Genomic DNA, 18,212 nt, shown 5'->3' with positions numbered 1-18,212 from the left:
GTTGAGTTTTGTGAGTTCTCCATATATTCTAGATATTAGTCATTTGTCAGATATGTGCTTGCAAATATTTTCTCTCAGTCTGTAGCCTGTCTTTTCATTCTCTTAACATGGTCTTTTTCAGAGCCAAAGTTTTAAATTCTGATGAATTTATCAAGCTTTCCTTTACGGATTGTGCTTTTTGGTGTCAAAGTACTCTTGAGGCTTAGCCCTAGGTCCCTACAATTTTCTATTTTTTTAAAAAAAGTTTTATAGTTTTACATTTTATATATAGGATTATGACCCATTTTGAGTTCATTTTCATATAAGGAATGAGGTTTAGGTTGAGGTTTTTATTTGCCTGTTGATATCTCATTCTCTAACACATTTATTGAAAAGACTATCCTCCCTCCATTGAATTACTTTTGTACCTTTATATAAAACCCAATTAAGTATATTTGTGTGGTTCTATTTCTAGATTTTCTATTCTGTTCTATTGATCTCTGTGCCTTCACCAATAAAAACCATATTGTCTTGATTACTGTAGCTACATAATAAATTTTTATATTGAATAGAGTGATTTCTCCTACTGGTTTTTCTTTTACAAGACTGTTTTTAGCTATTCCAAGGCCTGTGCCTTGGAATTTTTAGAAAAACTTGAATATGTCTACAAACTTTGCTGGGATTTTGACAGAAATTGCATTAAATCTATAGATAAATCTGGGGAGAACTGACATCCTTGCTATTATGTGTCTTCCAATCCATGAACATGGTGTATCTCTTCATTTATTTAGGTCTTTTATTTCTTTCATTAGCATCTTTTGATTGTCAGCATATAGATCTCATACATGTTTTGATAAATTATACCTAAATATTTATTTTCTTTGGAGTGACTGTAAATGGTATTGTGCTTTTAATTTTGGTTTCCACTTTGTTCATTGTTAATATTTAGAAATGTGATTACATTTTGTGTGCTGACCTTGTATCCTGAAACCTTGCTGAACCCACTAGTTCTTTGAGTTTTCTTTTTTTTTTTTAAATAGATTCTTTGGAATTTGCTATGTAGACAATCATGTCATCTGTAAACAGAGATACTTTTATTTCTTTCCAGTCATATGCATTTATTTTCTTTTCTTGTTTATTGCCATGTGCAGAATTTCCAGTACACCCTTCAACATTTTCATCAATGTAAATTTTCAGAGATTTGCTGAAACCTACTGGCTTGAATGGGGCTAGATACACTTTCAACACTCTTATCATCCAACCTGTTTAGACCTCATTTCCTATCATTTGGATAAATAATTGATAACATTCATTAGTGGTTATAAATGGCACCCACCCTGCAAAGCCCCTTGAAGCAGCAAAGAGGGCTTTAATGAGCTGAGTGGAACCTGATTATAAAAGCAAACTTAGCATACGAACATTATTCATAAGACAGAATCAAGAGGTAGTGATGCCCAAAGAATTAAGGTATGAGGTTGACTTACGGAGTATGTGGTTTATCCTTCTGGTTTTCCCCTCTTACCTCTAAACTGGGGGTAGTGATAATTTTTAACTCGGAAATACAAAATACCATCAAAGTGACCTTATTCTTATGTATTAGAAATTGTTATTGTTAGGAACTCTTTTGAGAATTGGCTTTTGACAAAAAAGAATTCTGTGCATCTTACTATGCTTTTTGTAACAGGCACTTAAAAATATTTTGACACCTCAAACTCTGTTCATGTCTTAATCTTTTAAATAAAAGTATAATCATTAATAACATTTTACTTATTTTAAAAAATGTATATTTCCTATAGTGTATTTTTATGTTATACAACATACCTAACCCACCACAGAGGGTTCATAGCCATTATAAAAAGACAGAAAACTGGGTACTACCAGATCTTTACAGACTTCAATGTCAGAGGTCTTGGATGTATACACATAGGTCCTTTGTAGGCCTTAGATGTGTACTCAGGTACAATGTCGTTTCTTGCAAAACCAGGAGCTCCTGCATATAATTTGTAGAAAATTTTAAATCTGTAGTAACAATCAAATTTCAAAGACTTTTTTTTTTTTTTTTTTTTATAGTTAACCGTGGCAAATCAGCCTAGGCAGGTTAATCCTCACTTTACTGATTTTGCTGATTCAATGACCACCCATGCATTTCAGTGACTCTCTTGTCTTGCTCTCAAGATTGGAACTTGTCTAAGTACCACTCCATCCATTGTGTGTGGTGAGTCAGACCCTGGGACGCTGACCTAGCCTGTCTGAGCCCCAATTTTCTTGTATGTAAGTGGCAACAATGATGTGACTCTCATTGGTTGTCAGGCTGACATGAGATAATCCTGCCAAGGCCCTGGTCCAAGGCTGGGCAGGGAGTGTGCTTCCAATTACTGACTTCTTTGCTTCCTTGTACATTGTCCTTGCTTCCTTCCCTGCTCCTCTCCTCTCCCCTGTCCTCTCTACACGCCACAGAATGAGATGCTTTTTTTTTTGGATGCCACTCCTCGTGCCTAAGGGACGGGAACCCTCTGTCAGAAGCATTAGCCGTGGGGATCTGGGGAGCTTGGTGCTGAAGCTGTCCCACCCCATGAATGAGTCACCACGGCCTGCTCACACAGAATGGGGCTTCGCCCAGGACTCTGTGTTCTCAGGTGGTTTGTCAGGTTGTAGTGGGACAAAGGCTTCCTACGTGACCAGGACATTCTAGCAAATGTGACTTGATCATGCATCTGCAGTCCAGTAAGTAACATTATGAGCACTCCACAGACAACCAGTCCTGCGTGCTCACCCCAAACACAAGACCGTGGCCACGCGATGCACGTTTAGCTCCTTTGTGCTCGAGGTGAGCTTCGAATCAAGACTGCTTTGGGCACAGCAAGCAACAAAAATACTCTCACAATACAATGCAATCACATGGCACATACTTTTTTGTTGTTGTTGTTCTAAGGAATGGAACGGCAACGGTCTCAGCATGTCGCTTTGAGAACCATGAGGGTTCCCTAGTCGGCGAGACTGGGTGGAATACGATACAAACGGAGGCTATATATACGTGAGTACCTGTGTGAACTGGGGGCTTGCAAATGACCACTCTAATCTCCAGCCAGGCCCAGGGTTCCCCGGTCACCCTCTCTCGTTCTGCGGTGAGGGTGACAGGGCGGCCGTGAAGCTGGCAAGAGACAGACAGCCGCCAGGCGCCGTGTGGCAGCGTGACGGAAAGGGGTCTCGTTTCCCGCAAACCCCGAGGACTTTCTGCTGACTGCATCAGGCCTTGCGTGGGACTGCTTTGAAGTAGTCCTCCTTTTTAATGTCGGATACGCCTCCATACCATTTCTGAAGCCAGATATGTTCTATCCTCATCTTCATAAAGAACCACTCATACTGACGAGGCCACTTCCTCATCACGGGGTGTCTGCAGAAATAAAGGAGAGGTCACGAGAGAGCTGCGCCCATCAGCAGGTGGGCCCTCCCGGGGCCCCGGGCCCGCCTCCGTGGCATCGGCCAGGTCATCGGGCCTCCAGAGCCCAGGCCTCGTCTGGGCCGAGGCCAGAGGCGGAAGCCAGGGAGCCAGGGCTGGGGTCCGGGACAGCCTCGGGAAGGCAGGGAGCGGCCACCTCCACAGAGGGGCAAACCCGCCCTGTCCTAGGCGCCTTGGTTCGAGTCCCAGGTCAGTGGCGGATGAGCAAGAGGCTTCGTGGGCCATCTGCCCTCTCAAACCCTGGCCTCCTTACCCGTCATGGGGGACAACGGTGGCGGTGCTTGGATCATGGGGCTGCGTGGGGAGCAAACAACTCTGCGCACAGGAAGCACGTGCACAGAGCAAGTGTTCAGTGAACGCTGGTTGCTGATGGCAGGAAACATCAAGAAAGGCCTTCTGCATCTTCGGATGAAAATTCAAAAGAATTGTGAGCCCATGAAATAAATCTGCTGGTGGGAAGACTGGCACCGCTGCCGCAGGCTGAGAGATGTGGGACCACGGGGAGAGTCAGCCAGAATGCACAGGGCTCGTCACACTCCGCCTTCTACTTACCGACTTGCTTTCTCCCTCACGTGAAACCCTAGACATATGCGTCTTCTTAAGGGCAGGTGCTTGGCTCACTTCTTGTAAAGTTCAGAAACATAAAAAACTAGATTCTTACCTAAACATGTCAAAGACAAAAGTCAAAGGCCAAGTGCGGACTGGGAAGGCTATTTGCAACAATGTAGATGCAATAATAGGCCGATGACCTTTTAAAACAGACAATTTGTTTTGAAATAACTGTAAAAGCCCAGAGAAGTTGGAAGTACAGGGTTTTGTTTTGGTTTTTTTTTGGGGGGGAGGGACACTATTTTTTTCCCTAAACCATTTGAAATGAAGTTGCTGATCTGATGCCCCAACACTCCACATACGCGTAAAGCCAAGATAATAAAAGGATTGTTGCTATTTTAAGCAAACACAGTTTGTACTTGGAACCGGAACACATTTTGGCACCTGCAGGTGTGGCTCAGATGTAATAAATCCTAATCCAGGGGGCACCGGCTTTACATCCAGACAGTGAGGGGCAGGTGGAGGGAACTCGAGGAGACTCACAGTGGGGGGCTTAGAAGAAGGTAAAGATGAGGTTAGTGGAGGCGGGGGGGGGGTGTGTGTGTGTAAAGGGGCCGACGAAACATAGTGGTGAAAAATTTGGCAACACAGCACCTGCCGTGTTTCCTGCAGAAAGACACAATGGTCTACCTAAGATTCTGGCCTCTTCTCACTGCCTATTATAACACGAAAGAGGAGTGTTTAGAAGTAAAGAGGACAGCGGGGTTCAAAAATATGTCATGGGCACACACACACACACACACAAAACCAATGTTCTGTTCTCAACCTATGTTCTGAAAACCCTGCATTCATGTTGATGTATCCAATTGCGATCCAATTCGAGTTCATTCCCATTTTCTCTGTGCACGTGAAACCCTTTTCCACAGCAGTGGGAAACCAGGCTTCCCCTCTCCTTTCTGTGCTTACTTATTTGATGGTTCCCCTGTATGGAAAAATCGTCCCTTCTCCGAGGGGGTGTGGGTGCGCTCCCAATTTACCACCTGCTGTCGTGTTAGTCTTCCACGTACTTAGACAAAGAGTTAATCTGCCTGTTTTCATCACCTGCACCCCGGGGAGGATACCTGCCGCTCCTTGGCCCAGTTCTGACCTTGCACTCCAGGCGGCCCCCTGCGTGGACGCGTCCCTCACTCCAGCCCCCCTGGGAGACCACCCCTCCCTGCACACACCCTCCTCACACCTTTCACAAGCTCTTGACCTCCCGCCGCCTCTCACAGGGCTGCCCTCTTGCTCACTTTGACAGCCGTGATTCTTAAACTTCAGCATGCATGCTCATTTCCTGGGACATGCTTTTAACATTTCGAGTGAGTCTTCTCTCCCGAGAATCTGATTCAGTAAGCAGGCCGGGGCGGGAGGGCGGGGGCAGAAAGCCCGTGGCCGCCAGCATCCTCAGTGGGTCAGACGTAGGCAGCAGAGGACCACCCTGAGCAAGGCGCTCTTTCACTTCTGCACTGTGCTCTGCTTAGAGTGGACGTTTGAAAATGTTTGTTGTGTTGCCTTCTCTGCAAAGTCCAGTTATTTCCATTTCAAGGCAGGCTGTTGTGGAAGGCGGCAAGTGCTCAGGGAAGAGTGCCTGGGATCCCTCAATGCAGGATGCTCTCCAAAGGCAGCGGGGGGTTGGGGGGGCACCGCAAGACCACCTGCAAGGCCTCTGCTGCCCCCTCCCCCGCGGAGCCACCACGACAGCCAGCGTGAGGTTGGCAGCCCTGCCCCCCACCCAGGGCAGCTCAGACCATTACTATCATTGCTTCAGGGGCATCAAAGGGCACAGTCCTCACCTCTGCTTTTTTTACGGTGTATTTCTGGGCAAACCGACTTTAAAGCATATACAAACCTTGAAAACATGGCTTGCTTGGCAAATTCTACTTCTTCTGGAGACACGGCGATCATCTGGCCGGTGAGCGTCAGGCGGGCACATCGGGGGTCTTCCGGGTCGACGATATTTTTTCTGCATACAAAGAACGTTTTTCACATGTTAAAAGGATGATAGAACGTCGGCCTGAAACACCAAGGATTTTATTAAAAATGAAAAATAGTCACGTGGCTGGTTATATCATTCAAGTTTTTACATTGTGTGTAATTCCTTTAACACACTTTGGTGTGGGCCATGTGGGGGGTGTGCTTGGGGGAGTTACATACCGGTCTGCACCCACGGGGCAGCAAACACCCGGAGTTCCCTCGTCAACGGGGCCGGTGCTAGCTTGGCCTCTGCAGGATGGCGGCCGGGAGCCACTGTCCAGAATCATGCTGCTGCTCTGCACACCTCTAGGGGGCGCCACTCACTTAAAGACAATATGAGCAGTGTCCTGAGGTCATGCAGTGCATCTGCCTGGGTCCAGCGGTGACCAAGGTGAAGGGTTTCAGATATGTGGAGGCTCCTCGCTCAGCATAAGGGACATTGGAAATCATGAGAATTAGTGTGACTACGTGTGTGACTGCTTGCTCGAAGTGTTCCCGTGGTGGCAGAATGCTTCTAAGACTTGCTTTCATTGAAAGAGTCACCTGGCAGTGAGGGTGTATTTTGTATTCTGGATATCACTCTTTCTCTGGATAAATAGAATTCCTTTTTTTTTTTTTTGGCTGGGTACAGTATACTTTATTGATCGTACATGACAAGGTAGGGCTCCTCTGGATAAATAGAATTCTAATAGAATATATTATGATATGGTATGACATGATCTAATATAATTCTCTTAATTAAAAATTCTCCTCATTAGGGTTGCCAGGTAAAATATTGCATGACACATAGTTATGTGGGAAAAATACTTGTTTATCTGAAATTTAATTTTTTACAGCTTTACTGATATATATTTACTGTAATATATATATATATTTACATTAACTTCACCCTTTAAAGTGCACCATTGAGGGTTGTTAGCATATTCAGAGTTGTGCAACCATCACCATAATCGAATTTTATTTTATTTTATTTTTTTAATTTTTTATTGTTATGTTAATCCCCATACATTACATCATTAGTTTTAGATGTAGTGTTCCATGATTCATTGTTTGTGCATAACACCCAGTGCTCCATGCAGACCGTGCCCTCTTTAATACCCATCACCAGGCTAACCCATCCTCCCACCCCCCTCCCCTCTAGAACCCTCAGTTTGTTTTTCAGAGTCCATAGTCTCTCATGGTTCATCTCCCCCCAGTTTTTCCCCCCTTCATTCTTCCCCTCCTGCTATCTTCTTCTTTTTTTTTTTCTTAACATATATTGCATTATTTGTTTCATAGGTACAGATCTGAGATTCAACAGTCTTGCACAATTCACAGCGCTTACCAGAGCACATACTCTCCCCAGTGTCCATCACCCAGTCACCCCATCCCTCCCACCCCACCCCCCACTCCAGCAACCCTCAGTTTGTTTCCTGAGATTAAGAATTCCTCATATCAGTGAGGTCATATGATACATGTCTTTCTCTGTTTGACTTATTTCGCTCAGCATAATATCCTCCAGTTCCATCCACGTCGTTGTAAACGGCAAGATCTCATTCCTTTTGATGGCTGCATAATATTCCATTGTATATATATACCACTTCTTCTTTATCCATTCATCTGTCGATGGACATCTTGGCTCTTTCCACAGTTTGGCTATTGTGGACATTGCTGCTATAAACATCGGGGTGCACGTACCCTTTCTGATCCCTACTTTTGTATCTTTGGGGTAAATACCCAGTAGTGCAATTGCTGGTTTGTATGGTAGCTCTATTTTCAACATTTTGAGGAACCTCCATACTGTTTTCCAGAGTGGCTGCACCAGCTTGCATTCCCACCAACAGTGTAGGAGGGTTCCCCTTTCTCCGCATCCCCGCCAACATCTGTCATTTCCCAACTTGTTAATTTTAGCCATTCTGACTGGTGTGAGGTGGTATCTCATTGAGGTTTTGATTTGGATTTCCCTGATGCCAAGCGATGTTGAGCACTTTTTCATGTGTCTGTTGGCCATTTGGATGTCTTCTTTGGAAAAATGTCTGTTCATGTCTTCTGCCCATTTCTTGATTGGATTCTTTGTTCTTTGGGTGTTGAGTTTGATAAGTTCTTTATAGATTTTGGATACTAGTCCTTTATCTGATATGTCATTTGCAAATATCTTCTCCCATTCTGTCGGTTGTCTTTTGGTTTTGTGGACTGTTTCTTTTGCTGTGCAAAAGCTTTTTATCTTGATGAGGTCCCAATAGTTCCTTTTTGCCCTTGCTTCCCTTGCCTTTGGCGATGTTTCTAGGAAGAAGTTGCTGCAGCTGAGGTCGAAGAGGTTGCTGCCTGTGTTCTCCTCTAGGATTTTGATGGACTCCTGTCTCACATTGAGGTCTTTCAACCATTTTGAGTCTATTTTTGTGTGTGGTGTAAGGAAATGGTCCAGTTTCATTCTTCTGCATGTGGCTATCCAGTTTTCCCAACACCATTTGTTGAAGAGACTGTCTTTTTTCCATTGGACATTCTTTGCTGCTTTGTCAAAGATTAGTTGACCATAGAGTTGAGGGTCCATTCCTGGGCTCTCTATTCTGTTCCATTGATCTATGTGTCTGTTTTTGCGCCAGTACCATACTGTCTTGATGACGACAGCTTTGTAATAGAGCTGGAAGTCCGGAATTGTGATGCCGCCAGCTTTGCTTTTCTTTTTCAACATTCCTCTGGCTATTCGGGGTCTTTTCTGGTTCCATACAAATTTTAGGATGATTTGTTCCATTTCTTTGAAAAAAGTGGATGGTATTTTGATGGGGATTGCATTGAATGTGTAGATTGCTCTAGGTAGCATTGACATCTTCACAATATTTGTTCTTCCAATCCATGAGCATGGAACATTTTTCCATTTCTTTGTGTCTTCCTCCATTTCTTTCATGAGTATTTTATAGTTTTCTGAGTACAGATCCTTTGCCTCTTTGATTAGATTTATTCCTAGGTATCTTATGGTTTTGCAATTGTAAATGGGATCTACTCCTTAATTTCTCTTTCTTCTGTCTTGTTGGTGTATAGGAATGCCACTGACTTCTGTGCATTGATTTTATATCCTGCCACTTTACTGAACTCCTGTATGAGTTCTAGCAGTTTTGGGGTGGAGTCTTTGGGGTTTTCCACATAAAGTATCATATCATCTGCAAAGAGTAAGAGTTTGACTTCTTCTTTGCCGATTTGGATGCCTTTGATTTCGTTTTGATGTCTGATTGCTGTGGCTAGGACTTCTAATACTATGTTGAATAGCAATGGTGATAGTGGACATCCCTGCCGCGTTCCTGACCTTAGGAGGAAAGCTCTCAGTTTTTCCCCATTGAGAATGATATTCGCTGTAGGTTTTTCATAGATGGCTTTTATGATATTGAGGTATGTACCCTCTATGCCTATACTCTGAAGAGTTTTGATCAAGAAAGGATGCTGTACTTTGTCAAATGCTTTTTGTGCATCTATTGAGAGGATCATATGGTTCTTGTTCTTTCTTTTGTTAATGGATTGTATCACGTTGATTGATTTGCGGATGTTGAACCAACCTTGCAGCCCAGGGATAAATCCCACTTGGTCGTGGTGAATAATCCTTTTAATGTACTGTTGGATCCTATTGGCTAGTATTTTGGTGAGAATTTTTGCATCCATGTTCATCAGGGATATTGGTCTGTAATTCTCCTTTTTGATGGGGTCTTTGTCTGGTTTTGGGATCAAGGTAATGGTGGCCTCATAAAACGAGTTTGGAAGTTTTCCTTCCATTTCTATTTTTTGGAACAGTTCCAGAAGAATAGGTATTAATTCTTCTTTAAATGTTTGGTAGAATTCCCCTGGGAAGCCATCTGGCCCTGGGCTTTTGTTTTTTGGGAGATTTTTGATGACTGCTTCAATTTCCTTAGTGGTTATAGGTCTGTTCAGGTTTTCTGTTTCTTCCTGGTTCAGTTTTGGTAGTTGATACATCTCTAGGAATGCATCCATTTCTTCCAGGTTATTGAATTTGCTGGCATAGAGTTGCTCATAATATATTCTTATAATTGTTTGTATTTCTTTGGTGTTGGTTGTGATCTCTCCTCTTTCATTCATGATTTTGTTGATTTGGGTCCTTTCTCTTTTCTTTTTGATAAGTCTGGCCAAGGGTTTATCAATCTTGTTAATTCTTTCAAAGAACCAGCTCCTAGTTTCGTTGATCTGTTCTACTGTTCTTTTAGTTTCTATTTCATTGATTTCTGCTCTGATCTTTATTATTTCTCTTCTCCTGCTGGGTTTAGGCTTTATTTGCTGTTCTTTCTCCAGCTCCTTTAGGCGTAGAGTTAGGTTGTGTATTTGAGACCTTTCTTGTTTCTTGAGAAAGACTTGTATTGCTATATACTTTCCTCTTAGGACTGCCTTTGCTGCATCCCAAAGATTTTGAACAGTTGTGTTTTCATTTTCATTGGTTTCCATGAATTTTTTAAATTCTTCTTTAATTTCCTGGTTGACCCATTCATTCTTTAGTAGGATGCTCTTTAGCATCCATGTATTTGAATTCTTTCCAACTTTCCTCTTGTGATTGAGTTCTAGTTTCAAAGCATTGTGGTCTGAAAATAGGCAGGGAATGATCCCAATCTTTTGGTACCAGTTAAGACCTGATTTATGACCTAGGATGTGATCGATTGTGGAGAATGTTCCATGTGCACTAGAGAAGAATGTGTATTCCGTTGCTTTGGGATGGAATATTCTGAATATGTTTGTGAAGTCCATTTGGTCCAGTGTGTCACTTAAAGCCTTTATTTCCTTGTTGATCTTTTGCTTAGACGATCTGTCCATTTCAGTGAGGGGGGTGTTAAAGTCCCCCACTATTATTGTATTGTTGTCAATGTGTTTCTTTGCTTTTGTTATTAATTGCCTTATATAATTGGCTGCTCCCATGTTAGGGGCATAGATATTTACAATTGTTAGATCTTCTTGTTGGATAGACCCTTTAAGTAGGATATAATGTCCTTCCTCATCTTTTATTACAGTCTTTTGTTTAAAATCTAATTTGTCTGATATAAGGATTGCCACCCCAGCTTTCTTTTGGTGTCCATTAGCATGGTAAATGGTTTTCCACCCCCTCACTTTCAACCTGGGGGTGTCTTTGGGTCTAAAATGAGTCTCTTGCAGACAGCATATCGATGGGTCTTGTTTTTTAATCCAATCTGATAGCCTCTGTCTTTTGATTGGGGCATTTAGCCCATTTACATTCAGGGTAACTATTGAAAGATAGGAATTTAGTGCCATTGTATTGCCTGTAAGGTGACTGTTCCTGTATATTGTCTGTGTTCCTTTCTGGTCTATGTTGCTTTTAGGCTCTCTCTTTGCTTAGAGGACCCCTTTCAAGATTTCTTGTAGGGCTGGTTTCGTGTTTGCAAATTCCTTTAGTTTTTATTTGTCCTGGAAGCTTTTTATCTCTCTTTCTATTTTCAATGACAGCCTAGCTGGATATAGTATTCTTGGCTGCATATTTTTCTCATTTAGTGCTCTGAATATGTCCTGCCAGTCCTTTCTGGCCTGCCAGGTCTCTGTGGATAGGTCTGTTGCCAATCTAATGTTTCTACCATTGTAGGTTACATATCTCTTCTCCCGAGCTGCTTTCAGGATTTTCTCTTTATCTCTGAGACTCGTAAGTTTTACTATTAGATGTTGGGGTGTTGACCTATTTTTATTGATTTTGAGAGGGGTTCTCTGTGCCTCCTGGATTTTGATGCCTGTTTCCTTCCCCAAATTAGGGAAGTTGTCTGCTATAATTTGCTCCATTATACCTTCTGCCCCTCTCTCTCTTTCTTCTTCTTCTGGGATCCCAATTATTCTAATGTTGTTTCATCTTATGGTATCACTTATCTCTTGAATTCTGCCCTCATGATCCAGTAGTTGTTTATCTCTCTTTTTCTCAGCTTCTTTACCATAATCGAATTTTAGAACATTTTCATCACCCCCCAAAAAACCCCAGCGCCCATTAGCAGTTATTCGTCATTCCTGACCCCACACCCCATCCCGAGCAACTGCTGGTCTTCTCCCGCCTCTACAACTGTGCCTGTTTTGCCGAGACAGATGGAATTGTGCCGTTTGTGGTCTCTTGCGACTATCTTCTCTCACTTAGCATAGTGACTTCGAGGTTCATCCATGCTGGAGCCTGAATCAGTATTCATTTTTTCATGGCTGAATATTATTGCATTGTATGGGTAGACCACGTTGTTTACCCATTCATCATTCGATGGACATCTGGGTTGTTCCCGCTTTGGGGCCATTACCAGTAATGCCGCCATGCACATGTGTGCATGTGTTTTTGTGTGGACATGTTCAGCGGTGGAACGGTGAGACAGGGAATCCCCAGCTCCCATGGCAATGCGACGTATAACTTTGTGAGGAACAGCCGAACTGTCTTCCAAAGCAGTTGCACTGTTTTACCTTCCCACCAGCAGTGTGGGAGGCCAGTTCCTCAGCATCCCCACCAACACTTGTTTTAGTCTGTCCTTTTCATGCTAGCCAGCTGAGTGAATATGAAGCGGTATCTCGCTGTGGTTTTTATTTGCGTTTCCCTGATGGCTAATGATATTGGCCATCTTTTCATATGCTTGTTGGCCATGTGTATGTCTTTGGAGAAATGTCTGTTCAAATCCTATGCCTGTTTTAATTCGGACTTGATGAAAGATTTTTAAAAAAATTTTCATCAAGTCTGAATTACCTATTTTGCTTTTGTTTCCATTTGTGATTTTTTTTTAAAGCTCCCAGCAACCTAGGGCAAAGGATATTTATCAAAATCCTATACCTATGTTATATCTCATGGAACAAGATGAGCATGTCCATATTACTGGATATTGTGGTTTTTGTAGTAAGACAAGAAATAGAAATATGTATAAAGATTGGGAAATAATAAACAAAGTTATAGTTATTTGCAAATGATATGACTGTATACAAAGGAAAATGCAAGAGAATCCACACTCGGAACATTAATATTGAGGAGAAAGCTCAGCAAGATTGTTGAATTCAAGAACAATGATTATAAAACAATTGCATTGCTACTTATAAGCAAAAAACTATTTTTAACTATTAGAAAATATGGAAGAAAGGGACACCTGGGTACCTCAGTTGGTTAAGCGTCTGCCCTTGGCTCAGGTCATGATCCCAGGGCCCTGGGATGGAGTCCGAGTCAGGCTCCTTGCTCAGCAGGGAGCTGCTTCTCCCTCTGCCCCTCCCCCTGCTTGTGCTCTCTCTCTCTCTCTGACAAATAAATAAAATCTTTTTTAAAAAAGTATATAAGATGGTAACAAAACCTATAAAATACCTAGAGATAAATTCAACAAAAATTGTGTAATATCTTGGTGGAAAAAATTATGACTTTATTGAAATACATAAATGGCCTAAAGAGAGAGTTATCCCATATACATGAATGGGAAAACCCAATTTAATGGAGATGTCAATTCTCCCAGAATTAATCTTTATAGATGATGTAATTTCAATTCAAATTCTTTTTTTTTAAAGATTTTATTTATTTGTCAGAGAGAGAGAGAGCAGCAGGCAGAGGGAGAAGCAGGCTCCCCACTGAGCAGGGAGCCTGATGTGGGACTTGATCCCAGGACTCTGGGATCATGACCTGAGCCAAAGGCAGCCACTTAACGACTGAGCCACCCAGGCATCCCTACTCTCATTCTTTTTTTTTTTTTAAGATTTTATTTATTTATTTCAGACAGAGAGAGAAAGAAGTGGGGGTGGGGAGGGGCAGAGAGAGAAGCAGACTCCTGGCTGAGCAGGGAGCCTGACGCGGGGCCCGATCCCAGGACCCTGGGGTCATGATGTGAGCCGAAGGCAGTCGCTCAACCGACTGAGCCACCAGGTGCCCCCTACTCTCATTCTTGATTGATAGTTTGGCTGGGTAGTAAATGCTATGTTTGCAATAATTTTCGCCAAATAATGTTGAAGGCATTGCTCCATTCCAGTGTTGCTATTAAACAGCCCAATGTGATCCCCTTTCTTGCTCTTTTGTATGTGATCTTCCCCTCGCTCTTTTGAAAGCTTTCATAAACTAACCTTTACCTATGAGTTCCTGAAATATCATGATGATGTACCTCGATACAGACTTTAAAAATAAAATCCACTGTTCTGGGTACTTGGTGGATAGTTTTAAATCTGGAGACGTAGGTCCTTTGGTTCTGTGGAATTTTTCTCCAATTATATCTGATAACTTTTTTCTTTTATTTTCTCAATTCACCTTTTCTGGAATTCTTTTATTTTGACTGTTGGACCTTTTGGATTAGTCCTTTAATTTTCTTATTGTTCAGCTCATACGTTTCATCTATTTCTTTTTATTCTACTTTTTGGGAGATTACCTCAAATCTACCTTCTAATGCTTCAGTTGAGTTTTTTATTTCTGCTATCATAGTTCATCTTTAAGAACTCTTCTTTTTGTCCTCACTGAGCGTTTTTATTTTAAAGCCCATTCTTCTGCAATATATTGTCTTCTTTCCTGAAAAATTGCTTCCTTCTCTTTGTATTAATTTTCTAGTTCTTTTTATCTGTTCATTTCGCGTGGTAGAGATTTTCCTCAAATGCTTTCCTTGGCTGTTTATTCATATTTAAAATGTGGTATCCCAGAGCCACTTAGAAATTCTGACTGCATAGGTATGGCTTTCTGACTAGTGGACTTTAAGGTGATCAGCTTTGATGGTTTTGTTGAGGGACCCTTAACTATTCAGTATCTGTGTTTTGTTTTCTCTTGGACTGTTCAGTATCCCTGGGGAAATCCTGAAAGGATTCTTAGACAAAGCCTTGTTAAAGATGAGCTCAGTCCATAATTCACAGGAAGAAGCAAGAGCCAGTAGAAACAGAAATATTAGAAATAGACACCCAAGATACACTTCAATGATTATAAGATAAGGATATCTAAAATGAATAAGATCTCCCAATCTTTAAGTGAAAGATTAAAATGTAGCTCTTTGGAGGTCTGATTTTATATAGGGACTTTATTTCTAACTCTTCATCTGACCTAGCCCAAGCTATTGTTTCTTCTTTCTAGTTGTATTAAAACCTAAGCCTCTGGGCGCCTGGGTGGCTCAGTCCGTTAAGTGTCCGCCTTTGGCTCAGGTCCTGCTCCCAGGGTCCTAGGATTGAGTCCCGCATCGGGCTTCCTCTCAGGGGGAGTCTGCTTCTCCCTCTCTCCCTGCTCTCTCTCTCTCAAATAAATTTTAAAAAAATCTTTTAAGAAACCCAAAAAACCTAGGCCTCTATTTTTCTCAGACTGGTAAACCCCACTAGAGAAGTTCTGGTTCTGGTTTTTTGTTTCATCTTAATTTTTGACCCCTGGGGATGTCTTTTTGTTTCTTATGAGTGTGCATTTTAAAAAAGGTTTTTCTTCCTACTATTTTTTTAGATTGATGAAGTCTGTAGTTGTATTTCTTTTTTTAAGATAAAAACACTATCAGTTTCCATATAGAAGATTTGGAGACTATAAAAATATATGTTAGAAAATAAAAATAAGTGTGTTTTATTTTTTTTTTTTATTTTTTATTTTTTTAAAGATTTTATTTTTTTTTATTTATTTATTTGAGAGAGAGAGTGAGAGAGAGAGAGAGAGCACAAGAGGGGGGAACGGGAGAGGGAGAAGCAGACTCCCTGCTGAGCAGGGAGCCCGATGCGGGACTCGATCCTGGGACTCCAGGATCATGACCTGAGCCGAAGGCAGTCGCTTAACCAACTGAGCCACCCAGGCGCCCAAAAATAAGTGTGTTTTAAAATAAACTTGGGATTATATCATACATAGAGCTTTTATCTTATTTTTTCCACCTAAAAATTAAATTGTGAACATTTTATTTGGAGAAGTACATGCTGTGAGGTCTATATACTCACAGAATTCTCAAACATTTTTCTACCATTTCTGTCCACTGAGCATAGAGAAGGGGCTGGAAAACTGCAGCTCTGATGTTGAGTGATGTCACGCTGTATTGTGGGGCTGTGCAGAGTAGCTGAATCACAGGAAGTGCACGGTGTCCGCTCTCAGTGCCGCCACTGACCTTGTGAGCTGCAGCCCCATGGACGGAGCCTCAGTTTCCTCTTCTGTAAAGTGAGGACATTAATTTCTTGCCCGCCTTCTTCACAGAGTTCAAAGGTGTGTAAAAGCACGAGGAGCATCATAAGGAAGTAATGAATGGTGTTCTCATATAAACGTTAATGTGGGCAGGTTAAAGATAGAGCTCTTCGAGGCAGACTGAATCATTTCCCTTCCCCATCAGTCTATAGCCTCGAAAGATTTTCTGGCACCATATTTCATTATCGAAGGCTAAATGAGAAAATGGACTGTTCTCCACCACATCAGAGGAGAGAAGGAAGCGGGAGACAGCTTGCATTTCCCTTTGGCTTAAGGCCAGGTACAGTCAGAAACAAGAGAGAGAAAGGACTCTCTCCTTGTCTGTCTTGTACCGTCTGTAGGGCTGAGCATTCTGATATGTGGTAAATGCAGGAGGACGTGAAAGGCATATAGTGAGGTGGTTAAGAGCATGGGCTCCTGGGGCACCTGGCTGGCTCAGTTGGTGGAGCGTGTGACTCTTGATCTCAGGGTTGTGGGTTCGAGCCCCACGTGGGGGATAGAGATTACTTTAAGTAAGATCTTTAAAAAACAAAAAAGCGTGGGCTCCTAATCAGCCTCCTAAACTTGAATCCTGTCTGTGACTCAACCTCTTTATGCCTCAGTTTCCTCACATGTAAGAAACAGACATGAAGAGTCCTTGCCTCATAGTGGTTTTGTGAGGTGTCGGTGTGGGGAGACAGGGAGACTTGTTGGTCCTGTGATGAGGGGGGTTCCCCAGGATAACATTCTTGACTCTCTCCACTACTCAGACTTCAATTAATTGGTGAATCTGAAAGAAGATACTGGACATCTCCCTACAGGAAGTAACCATTCTATTCTACTTATCTCTGCCGTAAACTGGAAAGACCAGCCACAGCTCAGGGAGGTCTAAAGTGAAGTGCAGCAGACTTTGTAAATCTGTCAATTCGGGAGTTTCCTTGCCCACATTCTCCACATTGGCTTGATCAGTGTTAAAGGTGAGACTTTGCTTTACTCTTATTTCTCAATTGGTTTAGACCAGGCAAATGATTGTCACCTATTTCTGTTTGGCGTGACAGAGAAGAATGGATTTTACATTGTTAGAGGATTGAGAAAAATCAAAAGAGTACTATTTTAGGACACGTGAAATCTATATGAAATTTGGATTTCAGTCTACTTGAAAAAAGTTGTTTTGGAGGACAGTCACATTCATTTGCCAGTGGCTGTTTTCACACCCCAACGGCAGAGTTCAGGAGTCATGACAGAAACTGTATGGCCTACCACACCTACAAAATTTGCCATCCTCCCCCGACAGAAAACATTTTCCGACCCCTGGTTCAGATTGTGAGACTGTTCATCGGGTCCCCTGGAACCCCTCCATGAGGATTAAATGCATGAATTCACATAACGTAATGAGAACAGTGCCTGGCGTGTAGCAAGCCCTCAGAGAGTGTTGCTGTTGCTTCTCAACTGTCTTGGGGGCTGAAAGGATGGAGTGGCTGGAAAGTTCTGGAATTGTACAGCCTCGATTGGTAGCGGTATTGATCATGAAATATCAAGAAGATTGCTATGGACTGAACTGTGTGCCCTTCAAATTCCAATGGTGAGGCACAAACTCCCAGTGGGACTGTATTTGAAAACAGGGTCTTAAGAGAAGTAATTAAGGTTCATTAATTACTTAAGGTTAATGAGGTCATAAGGGTGGTGTCCTCATCCGATGGGACTGCTGATCTTATAAGAAGAGAGCAGGGAGGGGCACACAGAGGGAAGCCCACGTGAGGCCCAAGCAAGAAGGAGGCCATCTTCAAACCCAGGAGAGAGGCCTCAAGAGAAACCAACCCTGCTGACACCTTAGTCTTGGACTTCCAGCCTCCTGACCTGAAAAAATAAATTTCTGTTGTTTCGGCCTCCCAGTCTCCCAGTTTGTGACGGCAGCCTGGGCTAATACAAAGATGGTAGGGACTGAACGGTGACTCTGAAATGGTGAGCACCAAAAACCTCCTCCTCTGCCTCTCGGGCCACATTTGTTGCAGAGGGAGGATATTATGGGCTGGAAGGGATTAAATTAGGACTGTAGTAAATAATATATAATGTAGATGGGAGTTAACTTATAAAATCTTAGAAGTATTTTCTTTTTTAAGCTTAAAATGGAGACCAATTATGTGTGTGGCA

General features: G+C 42.4%; 1 protein-coding gene across 2 annotated transcripts in view; it reads right to left on the bottom strand.

The window, feature by feature from the left end:
• Positions 1-987: 987 nt before the first annotated feature.
• CREG2 (cellular repressor of E1A stimulated genes 2) overlaps positions 988-18,212 on the bottom strand; it is a 33,349-nt gene continuing 16,124 nt past the window's right edge. Inside the window, exons 3-5 of one of the 2 annotated variants that reach the window (XM_078056782.1) lie at positions 5,880-5,993; positions 3,290-3,373; positions 988-1,969 (exon numbers count right to left, since the gene is read on the bottom strand). In XM_078056782.1, coding sequence (XP_077912908.1) covers positions 1,933-1,969; positions 3,290-3,373; positions 5,880-5,993 — 235 coding nt within the window. In that variant the 3' untranslated portion in view covers positions 988-1,932. The other variant, XM_036087937.2, reaches the window with a different exon arrangement.

Source organism: Halichoerus grypus, chromosome 10 (genome assembly GCF_964656455.1).
Source record: "Halichoerus grypus chromosome 10, mHalGry1.hap1.1, whole genome shotgun sequence".
Classification (NCBI taxonomy): Eukaryota; Metazoa; Chordata; class Mammalia; order Carnivora; family Phocidae; genus Halichoerus; species Halichoerus grypus.
Note: the sequence above shows the minus strand (reverse complement) of the source record. Positions and strands in the feature narration are given on the sequence as shown.